At 43.0% G+C, this 20284-nt stretch overlaps 1 protein-coding gene across 7 annotated transcripts in view; it reads right to left on the minus strand.

Annotated features, from left to right (window-relative positions):
• LOC147025216 (uncharacterized) overlaps positions 1 to 20284 on the minus strand; it is a 66224-nt gene that overhangs the window by 45151 nt on the left and 789 nt on the right. For 5 of the 7 annotated variants that reach the window (XM_085885958.1, XM_085885957.1, XM_085885954.1 and 2 more), the window contains exon 2: positions 7810 to 7932. In XM_085885958.1, coding sequence (XP_085742084.1) covers positions 7810 to 7897 — 88 coding nt within the window. In that variant the 5' untranslated portion in view covers positions 7898 to 7932. Of the gene's footprint in view, positions 1 to 7809; positions 8047 to 20284 lie in introns of those variants that run through there. The other 2 variants (XM_085885955.1, XM_085885956.1) reach the window with 2 other exon arrangements.

Consider the following 20284-nt stretch of genomic DNA (forward strand, 5'->3'; position numbering starts at 1 on the left):
ATTTAAATCGTCAATAAAAATGTGAGATTTCCTTTATCTATAGCATCCTCACATAAAATTCAAAATATTTAACATCCTTGCTAATCAACTTACTATCGTGAGCCTCACGATTCTATCTATTTTCCTTCTGTTGTCTTGAGATAAGTGCATTACCCCCATTAAAATACCACAAAATGTTACAACAGATTGGATTGCAGCCTGACAAAACAAAAACAGGATATCCATATGCACATTGAAACACTTCAAACACCTTAAAGAGTACATACGTTTTTATTACATTTTGAACTCACTTTCCCTGTATTACTCTGCCAGTTTAATTTATTATCAGGATTTCCTTTTTAATTGTTCAGGATTAGTTGAATTATTGTTCAAGAAAAGTTTCATTCATTGGATGCAAATGTAGTTTTTTACTGCTCAGAGTACACTTTACTGTAAAGAGCAACTTCGTTTTTATTTTTAAATACAATAACTATAAATGTTCAGGAATAAATAAATATTTTCTTGCTCATGATATAAATCATATTGTTTTAGGGACTGGAGAGTAGTAACGGTTGACATATAACTGGACTATTGTGAGTACTGTCGGACCCCATTATTTGCGGATTCGCTATTCGCGGACCCCGCATATTCGCAGTTTATAAAATGTAACCTGCTTTGACAAGCATTCATGTCCCTGTGCTTCGCATAGTCGCAGTTTATCGTGGGCAAAAATGAGATTTTTACGAGCTATGCACAAAACACAGTTAAAAAAACATTTTCCACCAGCCATGCATATAGCAGCTGTACGTATGCAAAAGCATATCCTCCACGAGTCGTGCACATAATACAGTTCTAAAACACATCTTCCACCATCCACACTATAAGCAAAACCTGTCAAAGGCCGGAGGAGCTCCTTGTGAGCCAACGGCCATCCATATCTAGGACCCAACTGTGTCTGCGGACGTCCTCCTGCAGTTGGGTTACTTCTTATTAGGAGGTTGGTGGCAAGATTTGCACTCTGGCCACTGTGAAATCCTTCATGCCGCAAAACACAAAAACGCAAATAAAGCTGTAAACCCACTCCGTGGGAGTAATTCCTGTGCTGCTTCCCTTCGCAGGGCAGCTCACCGGATGACTGGATTGGGGCAAAGCCTTCGGGACCCCCAATTTTGATGATAGGAGAGAAACCACGTGGTAACATTCCCGGGTCAGATTGCGGGAGAGTGTGTCACAGTGGTGCTGAGGTGTCGTACACCAGACGGTGGTCTCCTTGGGCTAACCTGAGGCGGTCCCTTCGGGTGGGTGCCTGGAATGTCCTATCCCTAAGAGAGGATGATCACCTATCTCTGTTATCCTCTGAACGCAAGCGTTTGGGCATCGGCATTGCAGCACTCTCTGAGGTTCGGAGACCGGATTGCGGCGAGATCATGGTGGGTGGTTACACCTACTATTGGTCTGGTCGCTCTGATGGTTACCATTCCCAACAAGTTGCTGTCGCTGTGTCCAATAAGCTGACTCCAATGATAATTGAGGTAACACCGGTCAACGAGTGTATTATGACACTAAGGATTCGTTACTCCTTAGGTGTCATTTCCCTGGTCTCTGTTTATGCTCCGACTGAGGCGAGTGATCTCACCGTGAATGATGCATTCTACGCCACGCTCGAGTCTGTGGTTGATCAGTGCCCCAGACGAGATACACTTCTAGTTTTGGAAGATTTCAATGCATCGACTGGAACTGATAGGGATGGTTGTGAGACGTGTGTTGGTCCGAATGGGTCAGGAACTATGAACCAGAACAGCACTAAGTTCCTTGACTTTGCAAGAAGTCATGGACTTAGGGTAGCCGATTCATCGTTTCAGCGCCCACACCTCATCGCTGGACTTGGTATTCCAACGCTGGTGGTATGACAAAGGAGATTTACCATGTCCTGGTTGATGGTCACTGGAGGATGATCCAGAACTGCAGGGTCTACCAGAGTGCTCAGTTCCACAATACTGACCACTGGCTTGTTGCAGCAACTCTGAAGATTCACCTTAAATCCAGGAGGATGGTACCATCTGAGGCTAGGCTGGATGTTGGCAAGCTCAAGGATGAGTGTGCAGCTGAGGAGTTTGCGAACAAGATGAGTCGAGATTTGGGGGGTCTGAGTGCTTTAGGAGGTCCTGAAGAGTTGTGGAGTGCCTTCAAGACCACCGTCCTTGATGTTGCCGGTGGATGTCTTGGCACTCACAGTAGGGCAAAGAAGAATTTTTTTCTCAAGGGACACTGGATACCATTGACCAGGATTGCAGGGCCAGGCTGAATGGCAGAGCTGAGCTGTTCAGGGAGCTGAGCTGTAAAACTGGACGTACGCAACGGGTGGGCAAGGAGGCCTATGTGCGAGGAATCTGTGAGGGGTAGAGCATCACACCTGTGGTCAGGTGATTCTCGTCCTGCTTACAGGGAAATTCACACATTGTGATCATCCAAGCCCATCCTTCGGTGTACTGCCGTTAGAGCAGAGGGTGGTAGGCTCTTGACAGAGGAGTCTGGAGTGAAGGCCCGCTGGGCCGGTTACTTTGAGTGGTTGCACCAGGCTGATCCACCAGCTGCAGAGTTGGACATCAGGGGTGTTACAATCCCTGTTGCTGACGCTCCAATCAAATGTGGTCCACCTTCTCTTGTGGAAACACAGGCTGCGGTGAACCGTTTGAAATGGGGTAAAGCTCCAGGGATCTGTGGTATCCATGCTGAACTTCTCAAGGCTGGTGGAAATGCTGCACTCGTGTCATTGCATGCAGTTATGTGCTCTGCCTGGAACACAGGCATCCTCCCAACTGCCTGGAAGAGGGGCCTTGTTGTCCCTCTCTGGAAAGAAAAGGGTGATCACCAAGACTGCAACAACTACCGATAGGTGACGCTGCTCTCAGTGCCGGGCAAGGTCTTTGCTCGGATAATTCTAGATAGGGTTCGCCACCAGAGCAGTCAGGCTTTACACCAAAGAGGTCATCAATTGACCGTATCGTTGCTCTTCGTGTCCTCACCGAACGCAGACGAGAGTTTCGGCAGGGGCTGCTTGCAGCCTATGTTGATCTCTGTAAAGCGTTCGATTCAATGAATCAGAATGCCCTCTGGAGGATTCTTGGTCTTCGTGGGGTGCCACCAAAACTGATCGATCTGATGTCTGAACTCTACTCTGGTAGTGAGAGTGCTGTGAGATGTGGTGGTATGATCTCTGACTTATTTCCAGTTGTTGCTGGAGTTTGTCAGGGGTGTGTGTGGCCCCCCACACTTTTCAGCACCTGTATGGACTGGATTCCAGGGAGGATGTAGGAGAGATCAAGCTGCATAGCATCGTTTAGGAATGCCAATATCTCTGACCTTCATTTCACAGATAATGCAGTCATCTTTGCGGAGACTTTAGATATCCTTTTGGGGGCCCTGGAGGTGCTGAATGAGGAGTCGGAGCCACTGGGATTACGGGTTTCCTGGATCAAAACTAAGATCCAGGCTTTCAATGACATCTTGGATGCTGCTGTCCAATCTGTGCCTGTTTGTGGTGAGGATGTTGAGATCGTGGAGAGATTCACTTACCTTGGCAGTTTTATTCATTTCTCTGCTGGCTCTGAGTCAGAGGTCAATAAACGTCTGGGTCAGGCCTGGGGAGTCATGGATTCACTGGATAATGGGGTGTGGCACTGCCGGTACCTGTGTGGGAGGACGAAAGTCCGAGTGTTCAGGTCCTTGGTGCTCCAGTCTTGCTCTATGGATGCGAGACTTGGACTCTGACCAAGGATCTGAGACGGAGACTAACCCTTTGGTACCAGGTCTCTTCGGAGAATCTTTGGCTATCGCTGGTCGGACTTTGTGTACAACGAGCGGTTGCTGAGAGAGAATCAAATGAGATTTCTTACCTGCATAGTCCATGAGCGTCAGCTGCGGCTATATGGACATTAGGCTCATTTTCCTGTTGCTGATCCGGCTCACCAGATTCTCTCAGTGAGGGAGCCTCATGAGTGCAGGAGATCAATGGGCCAACCACGTGTCTCGTTGTTGCAGCAGGTTGATCGGCATCTCAAAGAAATGGGGATGGGCCAGGCATCTGCCTGGGGGATGGCCAGATGGAGGCCCCTGGAGTACCGGCAGAAAGTGGACGCAGCGACGCGCTGTACTGGCGCATGCTTCCATTCCTGACCTGACTTTCAGCGAGCTGCACAGCATGTCCCACCATTCGCGGTACAAAGACACTCCACCATATCTACCAGCTGCTGTGAAAAATGTTCTCCCACATGAGTCACACAATTGAAATGCTTCACTACATCTACCCCCAGCTGTTTAAAATGTTATCGCTCACGAGTCACAGAATAAAAATGCTTCACCACACCTATTACTGGCTGCTGAAGATGCCTCCCCGCTCACAACTTACACAATTAAAACATTTCACTGCATCCATTACCAACTGCGTAAAATGTTATCACCCGCTAACATCGCCCACAAACAATGGGCAGACAACTCACCCTTTCCAGTTACCACAGTTCCCACATGACTACTTATGTGCAGAGAGTCTCAATCATTCTTCTCATCTCAATCATTTTTCTCGTCTCACTGCCTTGAGCGGTGTTTTGCCACTCACTCCGCTCATTCTACTCATTGATCAAGCATGGCTCCCAAGTGCAAGACCAGTGCCAGAGATGCGTCGACTATGAAGAGGCAGAAGAAAGTGATGAGCCTGAGTGACAATGTTGAGCTGCTGGACTGACTGAAGAGAGGAACAGTGTGGCCTCTGTGGGCAGACTGAATGGAGTAAACAAATCCACTGTTCTATACATACAGAATAATGAGATGACAATCCAAGAAAGTGTTGTGGCAAGCACTTTACTGAGCACAAAAGTGGTCACACATATCTGGGGTGTCCACATTGATGTCCATATAGGAGAAGGCTCTCAGTGTATGGGTTGAGGACATCCCACAGAAGAACAACCCTTTAAGTGGACCTCTCATTCATGCAAAAGCGATGTGCATCTAGACGTATCTGGCTGGTGTGGGTGGCGCCATCACATGTGATGTGGGTACGAGCGGCCCCAGTCCATTCCAAGCGAGCATGGGATGGCTTGACCACTTCAAGAAGCGCATCGGTCTTCGAAGCATAACATTGAAAGGCGATTTTGCCTCACATTGCACACGAGGAAACCAAAACGTTTCCTGCTCAACTTGCACAGCTCATCCAGGAGAAGGGGTGCCTGCCAGAGCAGGTGTTCAACACTGACAAGACCAGCCTGTTTTGGAAAAAGATGCCAATGTAAACTTTTATCTCGAAGCCTGAGGGGACAGAATCGGGATTCAAGGCTGCAAAGGACTGAGTATCTCTTCTTCTCTGTGCAAATGCAAAAGACAACTGTATGATGAAGCCCATGATGCTGCACCATTCCCTGAACGTGCTCTCAAGGGAAAGAATGAGCAAGATGCTGCTCATGTTTGGGAGGGCCAATAGGAAGGTGTGTGGGATGGCAGCAGTTTTTTTCTTGGACTGTTTCCAATACTGTTCTGTTCCTCAGTTGGAGAGGTACCTGGCAGAACAAAACGAGATGAGATCTAGCAGTTGACAAGCTCTTACCTGAATTGATCAACTGGAAAGGGACACTGGGCTGAAGAAATAAGGGTTACCAAGGAACATGGAAGACCGATGTGTTTGGTGCAACCTCCTACGCACCCAACTTCTGTCGACCTGATGATGATGATGATGATGATGATGATGATGATGATGATGGCATATTTTAAGTAAGCCACATTTCTTGCCTACGTTGGTTTTTCTGTTTGTTCTATATCTTTAGTTGTGACACTTACTTTCTTGTGAATTTAAAGATGAAGTGGTGTTGAGGCACCAGAAGTGAGTTTAGATAAAGAAAATAAATTACAATTTGGTTAATAAATTTTTCATGTCACAGTAATAAAAAAACAAACTGTCGTTTTTTCTGTAAAATACAGTTAACCGATCAATGTGTGATATCAGCAATGACATTTGGTAGTGATACATGATCTATTATCAAGAAAATGGATGAAACATTGATCATATAGCTCAAAGAGGTAAAGATGCTGTCTCGGCAAAACACAAAAGAGACAAGAAGAGAAGTCAATGGATCAGACAAAAAACTAAATGAACCACATAATCAGTTACATTCAAGAAACCAAAAAGGAATTGACTTGGTGACATACATAGCAAGAGGAATGGATAATCTGATGGACAACAACAATTACAAATTGGCAACCGAGATAAGGATATAGATTAAGCAGAGGAAGACCAAAGAAGAGAATTGCAGAGAAAGGAAAAGAATAATGTTCAGGGAGGTGTTTGTCTTGCAGTGGAAGGAAAAGTTTGAATTGTTTTTGATGTAAACTAATTGAATTGTTTTTGATGTAAACTATTCACGTGATTATCATTGTTACTTATTAGGTTATTTCTCATATTATTAATGTTATAGTTCATGTTTTTTTACAGTTAATTAAGATTAATGAAGGAGCTTGCACACAAATCACAATGAAGGAAAAAAAGGACACTATAATATTTCAATCAAATTTTCTGTAAATTACAAGGAAATAATTAGACAATGGACAAATCACTACAGTCTAATTACGAGCTTTGAACGTGGGATCACAACTTCATAAGCCATGCATTTACATTGTATTGTTAAACATACAAACCAAGACCATATATTTATGTCATAATATGAATCATTAAAGGTAAGAAAGACGAACAATCAACGAAAGACAAAATGGTCCAACAGCAGAGCGTGGTTTGTATAACGACTTCCAGTACAACTGAAAACTATAAGCAATATCATTATAGAAAAACATGATTACTAAATAAGGGATGTATGTATTCGGATATGCAAATATATGTATTCTTAACAAAGGGATATTTTAACATTCCCGTGATCTTGATTTGAAACAGCTGTTAAAACCATAAGAGTTCTGACTCAGTGTATTCGGATTTAAGTTCAAAACGAGTCACCGCATAAGGAAAATTAATGAACGAACAAAAGAGCAAATTAACAATTAAATAAATCAACAGAACATTGATTGAGGTACGCCGAATCGACTGCAGTAAAAGCATTGATAAACTGACGTTTTGGGCGTTAACACATCGTCAAAGCTTCATCCATCTTTACTTTGAAAAAGGGTTAAAATGCTTGAAAAGCACATTCTCCTTGTTTCCGACAGCGGTTATCATACATCACTCAAGGTTCTGTTTATTTCAATCATTGTTCTACGATCTGTAGATGCCTTCATGACCAAGACAAGGTATTCATTCCACTTTCAGCAAGTTAACATTCTGGTATTCACTGTTTGCTTGTTTTTAGTGGTATACGTTATCGCCAATATATAATACAAGCTTATCCGTAAAATATTTTCACATTAAATTGAGAAATAAAAGATACAAGTGACATCATTGTGACCAAAATGTTAAAATGTTTTTTCACCTGTCTGTTTTGGTTCCTTCATTGAAAGACAACTATTTTTTTTAAAATAATTACAGGTTAAGAATGTTGCATGATTTTTATAATTTTTATTTATTTTGTTGATTGTGCAAACAAAATTATCTCCAATTAAACTGACCAGTAAATACGAGTCTGTGGCCTCACATGGAAGACGAAATTAAGCAAGGGTAAATACTGGATTAAAAAGGTTAAAATATAGCAAAACTATCTTCCAAAAACCAGAGTCGGAAAAAACATTTCGTTAATTTTCTCAATCGCTGTTGTAATAATTTTAGAGATGGAATTTTCAATTACCTCGAGTACAAATATATCTGTGTTGAATGTAATGCGCCCTTAATACAACGGTACTTACCTGTAGGTTGGAAAGTAAAAACCAGCACAAGAGGCAGGTAGAAGTCTCCGACAAAGCAATTCATGGCTGTTCCATCCACAACTGTCATTCAAAACGAAACTCTCACTCTGGAAAAGTGAACTCCTGCAGAGGGAGAGATTAAAGGGTTTTGTTGGAATGAGGAGCGAATGAAGGACTAATGGTTTGATGAATGACTGAATGAGTGAATGAATTGTTTGGTCAACAGAGGAGCTCTTCCTAATAGTTTGTGTGTATCCAGTGAGAGTCACCATAATATTGGAAAAGGGAAGTGATGACAAATAGTCATGAATGGATGGTTTGAGGAAGTTTGCTGGTTATGCAAATCGTAAGCTGTCATGTGACATAGCTTGACATTTACAGTTTTCCTTCTTGTGATGTGATGTGATTTTGCACCTGGAGGGAGGGGAAGTTAGTGAGAGGTTATGGGGTTTGTGAAGGAAGTGGGAATTCACAGAACCTCTGGCACAACACATGTGTGGTAATTTAAGAACACATTTGGCCAATGATTAGAAGGTTCTTTTGAAAAGACTGCCATGACCACGTTATTGAGTCATTTACAATGTGAGGAATTGGAATAGCAAAGGTATTCGTTGAGTAAACCCGAGTTAAGGTAAGTCAATAAAATAATTGTTGTACAGTTGAAGGATTTGGTTTGTTCTTGAGATATTGAAATGCAACAGAAATGACTTTTTATCAGTATTTCCAGATGTCACAGTTCATGCAAGAACTAATATAAATGACTAACAGTGTGAAGAACATTGCTGAATCTTCACCTCAACTCAGCCTGACTTGTATATTCGATTAATTGACCTAATGATGTCACCTACTATTGGGAAGTGTTGATTTAAGGAAATATAAATTTGTTTAATCAATCGTTTGAAGGGCTGGCAGGATGGCGGAGAAGTACACACACTCTACTCTAAGCTGTCATTCCTGGGTTTGAATCTCGACCCAGCGATAAACTGTCATCTCAGTGCTTCACAGGCAGCATGGTTCATTAATGCGTGTGCCTTCCATCGGATGGATGTTAAACTGGCTGTCCTGTCTGCTGGCAAGAGTTGGCAGACAGTAAATATCCCACGTGTTTGCCAAAAGTAGGTGAGCTATCACTGCTGCCATTGCCAAATTCCAAATTCCTGCTCCAACGTTACTGCTGGGAAGGCAATGGCAAACCATCCAGTATAATCCTTCCAAATAATCTGTTTGGCAGCACCAACGCTCTACAAAGAGTATCATACATCAGAATCAGAAGAATCATTTGATTCTCTTTTGCTAATGTCGTTGCGTGGTGGATATATCTTTCTTGGTAATCGCCCCAACTGTTAATTCCACACCAATTTACAACACCCCACACTTTCCACACTCGCACATTTGAATTTCTGCAAGATTTCCACAAGTTGGGTTTTACAAAACAAAGAAGTGAAAGGTTTGTCTTCACTACATAACCCACATTTACAAAAACAATACTTTTAAAAGGGGACAAAAATGACAAATACAACATTGTTGCCGAAATGGTTCCTTGGGGTTAAAACCAAACAACAACAAAAAAAAACCAGTTGATCGTCCCTGCCCACTCCATTTTTGAACCTACTCTTTTTTCGTTATTTGTTATTTTGTCAAACATCCCAGAAAAAAAAAAATTGCACCCATGTACAATGGAAGCTGTGCAGTGAAGTGTCTGCACTGCTTCAAAAAATAGCCCTGTGGGGGAGGGGGGGCTGATGGTTACTTACCCAACAGGCCGAGTGACCTTACTGTCCTGATGCAAACTGAACATTGACATAAAATTTTTAAAAACAACAAACTGTTAACAAACGTCTGGTAGGTTAGAAATGGTCTTCTTCTTCATTCTTTTTAATGGGTGGATGGAAGGAAGTACATCTCAAACATTGAAGCGGTTTGCACCACTTAAAAATCCATGTCCTCATGTATGACTTTTGCACAATTCTTTGAGTTTATCATTTTCCCAATGTCGAAGCTGAGTTTTTATAGCTTCGACTGCCGGAGCGCCGAGGGATGTACTGCTATCTTGCGTTCGCTGCCGCTTTCCGTTTCTGTGTGTGATATGCGAACAGACTGATCTATGTACAAGTCTGTGTGTGTAAGTTCCATTGCAGCCACTGCAATAAAATTCAGTGCACACTTCGGATTACAATGACACAAAATACGACTGGTTTTAAAACGAACAAATTGTGCGAGGAATGTAGAATGTAGACAAATTGTGTGAATGTGAGAAATCATTTTCATAATTTAAGATTCATTTTTAAAGATGGTTTTAAAATACGTGCAAATTGGGACGGGAATTAAAGACCTGAATCCGGGGTATGTGGGAACAGTTGTTGAATGGCGACGCTCACTTTGTGATGTTTTCTCCGATTTCACGAGTGTGGAGTTGGACCGGGGAGTGCTGGTGAGTCCATATCCCACCTTTGTAAATCTATTTATTAAATGTTTAACTGTTATGTAGATCTACATGGAAAGAAGGCAGAGCCAATCATTTCAATATGCACGAAGTGTGTAGTTTTTTGTATTGCACAATAAATTTATTATATATTTGTTTAGAACTGTGGATTGTATTTTTAGTAGGCTTAGTGGGTGTGTACGTGATGTGTCAGGTGTATGAACCACGTCATATTTGTTTAGGGGAAGAAAACTGACATGTCTGGTACATGACTCTTTTTTGGGGCGGGGGGGGGGGGGCGGTTTGGGAGGCTAAAAATTGGCGGCTATTTTGAAAAACAAGCAAACAAATCACCTGGTGTTTTTTTATTTTAATTTTATTATTATTTGGCCCAATACAGCAGACCCTTCCCATTCATGGGGGTTTCGTTTTTGAAAACTCCCGTGTTGCGCAAAATCGCGATGTGCAAAGTTAAGACCTTATGGGGAAAATAGGGTTAGGGGAGCAAACTCCAAAATTTATCGACTTTTTTGCCTAAATTACAGTCACAAAAATGAAAAACAATTAAAATTTTACTTACTTTTGATTTTGATGGTTGAAGATGATTTTAATTGGAGTTTGTTGAGATGACATTGACGTCCCTTGTCTTCGGGTCGTCAGGGTCATCGGACTTTGTGAAGGAGGTGATCTTTGTCTGCTTTGCCTTGTTCTGCGTGTCCTTAGAAACCTCCAAATAAAGTGCCATGACAGTGTCCATCTCGCGCTTGAATTTCAAGCACCTCTCCTGCCTCTTCTTCTTCTTCTTTTAGTTTTAATGGCACTTTCAGAGGCGTGAGGCTCTATATACGCCAGACACTGGAACACTTCGCTGAAGAAGACAAGTAAGGGGGGCTTTATATTGTTAGACCCGTTTCTTTAATAAATTTCAACAACGATTTGCAGAGTTTAGGGTGTTCTTGGTTCAATCAGCACAGTGTGTCCGGTTCACCGAACCAGCTGATCCACATCTCTCAGGCAGAGTGGAAGAGGCATGATCTGGGTCCCCTGTACTGAGGGCATTGTGTGAAGAAGTGATCCAAATCTTCGGGAACCTTACCACCACTTGTAGAACCCCATAGGGTGACACCCTATCCTATGTGAATAGGAGTTAAGAGCACAATGTCCGAGTCTAAGCCTGTAGAGGATTGCCCTTGTCTCTTTGGAAGAGTCGAGAAACTCCCTGAAGACTAATAAAAACCTCTCAAGAAATGTTCCTCATTCTGCTTTATCTCAAGTGTTCTCTTTCACGTTCCTCAATTTTATATTATTTCCTCCTCCTCGCTTCAAAATAAACAAACAAATATTTTCTCTCAAAAAAAAAATCACAACCTCTTATTTCCTTCCGTGGTTCGTTCTTTATTTCTTCCTTTCTCATTACCTCCCAATTGAACCAACATTCCTCATCTTTTAATTAATTCGCTTCTTACTTTCAAAGCTTTTAATAACATTTTATAATGTTTCATTTTCCTTATTTCATGAAAACCCCCACAGGTTCTTCTTCTTCATAAAAGCCCACAGGTTCTTCTTCTTCATAAATCCCACAGGTTCTTCTTCTTCATAAAATTTGCCATCACAACACCCCATGATATCAAACTAAATCAAGCGATATCACATAATCCGTGTGGCACGATATTGAAAGAGCAACTGATTCTGCAATTAAAGGCAGCGTGGGGCTGTGAAGTGAGAGGGAGTTTCAGGGTTGTGTATTCCTCCACATCATACCATGATAAAGTGAGGGACCCACACCACGATCGGCACATTTTACCACAATTATTCAACCGTGATAGAGGGAAATCGCGATGGGGAAACCTACGATTGGGGCGGGCCTGCTGTAAATGTTTAGAATAAGCGTAAAGCAATTAAATGTGACTTTAGATATGCATCGCTTATGCAATACATAGATGCCATGCACACATCCCATTGTTTATATTGTTGTGGAAATGGCCGCAAATGTTGTGTTATTAAATATAGGATTAGCCCAGATCCCCCATTAAATGCATGTTTAGCCAGGTTGTTCGGTAAATGGACGTTACATGTGTGTCGGTAGGTATAAGAGGCTGTTTATTGTTCGCACAGTGGTGGTGGACCGAGAGGTTCTTCTTCCTTCCTCTCTCCGGACAATAGTCCCCGCCCAGCGCTCTGAGAGGGAGTGGCCTTGAGAAGCGAGCGCCGAGTCTGCGATCGGCAGAAGGTGGGACTGCGAGCACCGGTGTGGTGCGATAGGATGAATAGGACTGCCTGTGTGTGAGTCAGCAGTCGGCTTTGAGGCGAGCGAGCGCCGGAAAGGCAGTAGTGGATCTGTAAGAGAGGAACGGCTTGAACCTGAGGGTCGAGTCTGCCATCTGCCGAGGGAGTAACTGAGCCTGAGTGTCGAGTGAGGATTTCTGCTGTATCGAAACGACCAGTGGGAGGCTGCAATCGGCTTCGAGAGGAACTGGCTGCTGTGGAGTTGGTGATCAACTTTAATGAGGAGGTCCTCGACACGTTTGTCGATCCGCCTGTGGAGCCCAACACCTCGAATTGGCCTTGTCTGGTGAACAGGCCAGGCCTGGACTTGTATACTGGACCTTGTGAGAAACCAGCTGAAACCCACCATCGATCTGACTGTCTTGTGCCGTCGACATTACATGGGGTCAGACCACGCTGAGGCTGCATGCGCAAGCGGTGCTGGGAGGAGAAAAAAGGATGACGCCATTTTGCCACGCGGCGTGTTTGAGCTTGGGTGCTCGGATCCGTGGACATCGGCTTGTCATGAGCCACATTCGGGCCTTTGACACTTTTTCCTCTGGCCCATGAAGCATCACCAATACTCTGTCTTGTCTGCATGCTGTCCGTGTCTTGTCTGCATGTTGTCGAAGGTTTATCTCGTTAGAGTCCCCTTCGAAACCCATAATCTGTAGCTCCCTAGTTAAGAACAGGTTATAGATTAATTATAACATTGTGGTGAATGTTTTGCTTGTGTCATGTCCCCAATAAATCTGGCTGATTCGTATGAAGTTTCCGCTTTGAATGAATTCGTGCCGCGCAGAGGAACGATCCGCTCGATTTGGATATAAAAACCAAAATGGTTACAGACTGGCAGAATTCGCTCGGTCTCTGACAAAACCAGTCTGTAACCGGGGTCTATTCCCCCAACTGGTAAGGTCCAGGTGTACGTTGGTATCGCGATTCGAGGCGCGTGACCGGAGGCCTGTGCCGAACCAGCCACAGCCGGCGTTATAACCGCGGAGACGGCGGTGGTTATGTGATGCCGAATATTCAACATTTGGCTGTCGAGAGAAGCGTGCGGAAACCCAAACTGGTTACGAACAGTGATTGACATCACTCGTCCAAATCCCCCCACCGCTGAATCCAAAACAATATGTTAAAAAAACTACATCCTGTTTGACCCTTATTTCATGTCCTTACCGTTGTTCTTTCTTCTAAATGTGCTTTCATAATAATTAGGAAGGCCATCAGGCCTCGAATTTACGCGGGAGAACCTTCTAGATTCTTGAGGGGCCTTATTGCTTTACACTGCACTTCCTTTTGTTTTGCTATGTGAAAAGCCAGAGGGAAAAGCGTTGGCCATTCCACTGATGCCATGCCTTGCTCCACTGAAGCCATGCCTTGCTCCACTGAAGCCATGCCTTGCTCCACCATGTGGTTCCTCCCTCCTTCCACCTGGGCCAGGGCGGTGGACTAACCCGAGTAAGCAACCTTGAAACAACATTATCGGGTTTGGCCTGGCCACTCCACTTGTCCTCCATCGTGTACCGTAGGCCTGAAGGCCTAAAGCATTGGTAATTAAGGCTGCCAACTGTCGCTTTTGGACTGTTTCGTTGGGCACTTATTGGGTAGTGGGTAATTTTGGGGATTTATTATTTGCGACCACTTATTCTGTACATATGATCCTCTTTTCCACATGAATACACTTCTTGAACCTGACTTGGTCTTGTACTCCAGGAATCGGTCTTGTACTACTCGAGTTCCTAGCCTCACATGGATCATTGGTACGCTCAGCCAAAAATAAGATCTATCCCGTGATCGCCTCGGCACGTCACGCGTCCGCCACAGGAATTTCAACTGCACGGTAATGCGACTCTGGACACAGGATCCGACAGGAAGTCTGAGGCTGGGGACTGACATGTTTGCTCAGGGACTCACCGGATTCGAACCTGGGCAACTAGGTCAGATTACACTGAACAACAAATTTCAAAATTTTTTTTTTACTCGAGATGTGTAAAGTGATTAAGACTAATTTGGGTACGCTGATTTCAAAAATCATAACCGTTTTGCTGTATCACGTCAGGATTTTCAGGAACAGAAATATTCCCATTGCCTAGAAGTCAGGATTTCAATGAAATTTACATATGTCTTTAACATGTCTATTTCGTACAATTGTTGTTAACTTGTGTTATATTTCTTTCTTTCAGATAAAGATGAGTAGGCGTTCCTGTACCAATCATCCTGACAACTTCTGTTATGTCTGTGGTCGGTATACCAAAAAGATCAACAGCGAAGTATATCTACAGCAGTGAAAATGAAGGCCGCCTACTTTCACTACTTCGGGTGTAAGGTGGGGGACCAAGAACAGAGCTGGGCACCACACATCTGCTGCACAAGCTGTCACACAACCTTGACTCAGTGGTTGGTGGGCAAGCGTGCGAGCATGCCATTTGCGGTGCCCATGATATGGCGTGAGCCGCAGAATCATCATGATGATTGTTATTTCTGCTGCACAAGCATCGCCGGCTTCAACAAGAAGACTAAAGGTCACATCAAGTACGCTGACTGCGTCTCTGCTCGTAAACCTGTGCCTCATGATGACGAGAACCCCGTTCCAACACCTCCAGCTGATCAGAACATAGCTGTAAGCAGTGGTGAAGAGGATGGTGATGATGACCCTTTTGAACCCGACACTCAAGAATCACACCTTCTGAACCAGGGAGACTTAAATGATCTTGTAAGAGATCTCTCGCTGTCAAAGGCGAAGGCAGAGCTGCTTGGATCAAGGCTGCAGCAGTGGAATCTACTTGAACCTAACACCAAGATATCCTTGTTCAGAGCACGTCACAGAGACATGGCTGAGTTCTTTGAGATGGAAGACACGATGACATTCTGCAGTGACATCAACGGTCTGTTGAAAGAACTTGGGTGTGATCACGATCCTGCAGACTGGCGCCTCTTCATCGACTCGGGGAAGAACAGCTTGAAGGCTGTTTTGCTCCACAATGGCAACGAGAAACCATCAGTCCCACTGGCTCACGCGTTCGGCATGACAGAGACCTATGAGACTATGCGGCAGCTGCTTGATTCCATCAAGTACAATGACTTCAACTGGCACATCTGCGGAGACTTGAAAGTGGTGGCGCTGTTGTTAGGGCTGCAGTCAGGCTACACGAAATACATGTGCTTCCTTTGTCTCTGGGATAGCAGAGACGACAAGAATCACTGGACGAAGAAAGATTGGGAAGAGCGAAAAGAGTATGTACCTGGTCGACACAACGTGAAGCATGTCACCCTTGTCGACCCAGCCAAGGTTTTCCTTCCACCACTCCACATAAAGCTCGGCTTGATGAAAAGTTTTGTACGGGCAATGGATCTGAATGGGCGTGGGTTTTTATACCTCAAGGAAAAGTTTGGCAACACCTTGTCGGAGGCCAAGATCAAGGCTGGTGTCTTTGTTGGATCGCAAATCCGACAGATTATGAAGGACGAAACTTTTCCGACAACTCTAAACCCCAAAGAGCTGGCAGCGTGGAGGAGCTTCAAAGCTGTGACGGACAACTTCTTGGGGAACGAGCGGCAGACAACTATGAAGAAATAGTGCAGCAGCTTCTGGAGTCCTTCAGGAAACTTGGCTCCAGGATGTCCCTGAAAATCCATTTCCTACACCAGCACCTGAACTTCTTCCCTGACAACTTGGGAGCAGTCTCGGACGAGCACGGCGAGCGATTCCACCAAGAGATTTCACTCATGGAGACGCGTTACCAAGGGCGGCACAACCCGAACATGATGGACGATTTCTGCTGGTTCCTGCATCGTGAAACGGACACAGAGCAGCACAAACGCAAAGCCAAATGCCTAAAGCATTTTTAAATAACATTCTAGTGGAGTTTTTCTGTAATTTCTATAATTTTGAAGCATTCATGATGAAATAAATGAATAAATGATTTTTAGTAAATTTCATTGAAATCCTGACTTCGAGGCAAAGGGAATATTTCTGTTACTGAAAATCCTGACGTGATACAGCAAAACGGTTATGATTTTTGAAATCAGCGTACCCAAATTAGTCTAAATCGCTTTACACATCTCCAGTAAAAAATTTTTGTTGTTCAGTGTTATCAGTCTGTTACAATATTTACAAATGTATGAAGTATTTCAGTTATTTGTGTAGTTTGAGGGATGTTTTGGGGGGTGACTGCCTTTTTATCGGGGCGTTGTGGTGCCACTCGCAAGTTGCCTTGGGGAAATGAATGAAATTAATAATGTGCACCAGAATCACAGGTACAACAAAATAAGTGGAGTATAGACCCTCTGTGAAAGTCACGGGTGAGCAATGGTTTTATTTGTTCAATGCAATTGTAAAATGGTAGTTCTCCTGAGAAGTGCTGAGTTTTCAGAAGTTTAAAATTCAAATCGTCAGCAAATCTGCTTGTCAAAAATGTTGCTTGTTTGCAATGTAGTCGACCACAATTTCACAGACAACATATTTGCACATACTGTACACCATGAAATGAGTAATCTTGAAAATGTTGTGCTTCCCACATTTCCGTGATTTCAAAAGGACATTTTTAGCTCCACCACCGAAGGTGAAGGAGGTGATGTTTTCACCACTCCGTCTGTTTGTTTGTTTGTGTGCAGGATATCTCAAAAAGTTGTGGATGGATCTGGACGAAATTTGGTGGGCAGGTTGGGTGTGTGAGACGGATGAACGGATTAGATTTTGGTGAAAATCTGGATCCGGATCCGACTACTAGAATTTTTTAAGCGATTCTTTACCATTGAGAGAGAGGGCCAAAAACGATATATATATATATATATATATATATATATATATATATATATATATATATATATATATATATATATATATATATATATCACGATATCTCAAAAAGTTGTGAACGGATTCGGACGAAACTTGGTGGACGCGTTGGGTGTGTGACAAGGAAGAATTGATTCAGTTTTGGTGAAGACTCGAATCTGGATCCGGATCCGATAATTTTTTTAAGTGATTCTTCACCATTGAGAGATCAGGCTAAACTCATATATATAGCACAATATCTCAAAAAGGTTGTGGACGGATTGGGATGAAACTTGGTGGAAAGGTTGGGTGTGTGGCACGGACGAATTGATTCGATTTTGGTGTCGATCTGAATCCGGATCTGGCCATGAGAATGATTTGTTTTTTAAAAGCGATTCTTCACCATTGAGAGATGGGGCCAACAACGATACATTGCATGATATTTCAAAAATGTATTGGGCCCGATATGTTCTTGTGGATCAGGCATTATGTGGCGGAGGTCTGCGCTACCGAATGCCCTTCTAGTTTACAAAATCTTTTTGTAATGTGAGGTTCAAGTGCAATGTACAGGGTGTCCACAAATCTTGTTCCGTTTTTAAAATTATATTCCAAACAAACGAAAGAAGACTTTGTGGACATCCCATATTTTGCCTGTAGTGTTGCCATAACAACATTTACAAAACTACGTTTATCGAACAATGACCATTCTGTTGAATAAATGTCCATTTGATCATGAGTCCAATATTGGTCCATCAACACAATGTTGGTCTGTGGTCAATATCCACGAACCCAACCTTCCCATTCAAGTAAAAGTCAATGTTGAACCAACGTTTACAATGTGCATATGACTAACTCTGACGATTCCAATCCAAGCCTGAAGCGGTCAAGCGTCATTGCACCAGATGGAGCTAATCTTATATATTTTGATCAATTTTGTTAAATTATTCCATTGTACAACTTCTCTAATTGAGGTCACAATGTTGTCATTAAACATCCAGGGTTGAGTCAAGACAATCACAAATTACCACAAATTTAACAATCACAAAAAGTGAACTGAAAAGAGCAATCAGAGAAAGTGGTCAAGCGTCATTGCACCAGCTGGAGCTAATCTTATATATCTATCTATAATTCCAGCAATATCTGTGTGTGTGTGTGTGTGTGTGTGTGTGTGTGTGTGTGTGTGTGTGTGTGTGTGTGTGTGTGTGTGTGTGTGTGTGTGTGTCTGTCTGTCTGCGACCGCCGTTTCTTGACGACCGCCGGTCCGATCTGATTGAAACTTGCCAGGAATATTGCGGGGAATACTCATCCCCCCCTCTCACAGATATTGGTCGACAGATAAATGGCCGTAACTTGGGAACCGCTCGTCCGATTAATATCAAAACTCGAAAAGGTACATCCGTGGGTCCCCAGCAATATTCCTGGCAATTTTCAAACAGATCAGACCGTCAATCATGCAAAAAATAAATGAATGAATTAATAAAAATAAACAAACATTAATTGTGACGTCATTCGTGACGTCATAGCGCTGTGTCGCCATTGGTCAACAGATAAATGGCCGTAACTTGGGAACCGCTTATCCGATTAATATCAAACCTTGAAAAGGCACATCCGCGGGTCCCCAGCAATATTCCTGTCAAGTTTCAATCAGATCAGACAGTCAATCGTGCAAAAAAAAAAAAATAATAAATAAATAAATAAACAATAATTGTGACGTCATTCGTGATGTCATAGCACCGTGTCTTGTCATTGGTCGACAGATAAATGGCTGTAACTTGGGAACCGCTCGTCCGATTGACATCAAACCTCGAAAAGGCACATCTGTGGGTCCCCGGCAATATTCCTGGCAAGTTTCAACCAGATCGGACCAGCGGTCGTCGAGAAACGGCAGTCGCAGACAAACAGACAAACAGATAGACACACAGAGATTGCTGGAATTATAGATAGATTATTCCATTGTACAACTTCTCTAATTGAGGTCACAATGTTGTCAATAAACATCCGGGTTTGAGTAAAGACAATCACAAATTACCACAAATTTAACAATCATAAAAAGTGAACTGAAAAGAGCAATCAGAGATTGCATATCTTCACCAGGACTCATTTTGTGTGGTGCATTTTGTGCGGCAAATAGGTGAAAGGATTTACTACATGAGAGGTAAATTATTTCAAATGAAAGTCTTTACCAATAGACATGGCACTTTACAATTGTGATCCAGCAGTAATGGGGAATACGTGTCTAAATTTCAACTTGATCGGACACATGGTCTGGCAGCCAGAATTATTTAAATTTTTGACATGGTTTCTGTTTTTCTGTTTTTCCTTTTTTTAAAACAAGGCTCACTCGGCTGTGCCTTGGTGGGTTTGAGGGTAAAGGAGTAGCAGCTGAGATGCGAATCCTATCCAGGTTCCTCCTGATGACTTCATCTTTGCTTTTTGCTTGTTTGGGTTTCTTTTGATTCCTCCAATGCAGGACTGTACCTATTTGGTCTTCCATTTGATTTGACTTCAATTTATTTTAATCCCATTCTATATTCAATTGAATTATGAATAATATTTTTTAAAACGTCATGGGTCAGGGTCAGGTGTCCGATCAAAGTGGGGTTGCATCAAAGTGGGACGTCTTGGTACCAGGTCAACACTGCCAGCAGTTATAAAGTGGCAGTTCAAATTATTTCTCTTATTAACCTCCGCCATCGAAGATCGGAGGTTACTGTTTTCACCTCTTTCTGTTTGTTTGTTTGTTTGTTTGTGAACAGTATTACCGAAAAACTCCTCGACAGATTTCGACGAAACTTGGTGGGGGGAGTAGGTATGGTCCAAGGATCATGCCAATAGATTTTGGACCTGGTCCAAAATCCAATATGGCCGCTATGGCGGCCATTTTGAAAAAATATTTGAATTTTTTTTTTGGCATTTCTACATGTTTTAAGTGATTTCCAACCCCCCCCCCCCAAAAAAAAATTGTTAGAATTTTTTTTTTTCAACTTTAAACAAAATTTCGATTT

This window comes from Eptatretus burgeri, chromosome 6, assembly GCF_056783735.1.
Source record: "Eptatretus burgeri isolate ZD-2024b chromosome 6, Ebu_testis_v1, whole genome shotgun sequence".
Classification (NCBI taxonomy): Eukaryota; Metazoa; Chordata; class Myxini; order Myxiniformes; family Myxinidae; genus Eptatretus; species Eptatretus burgeri.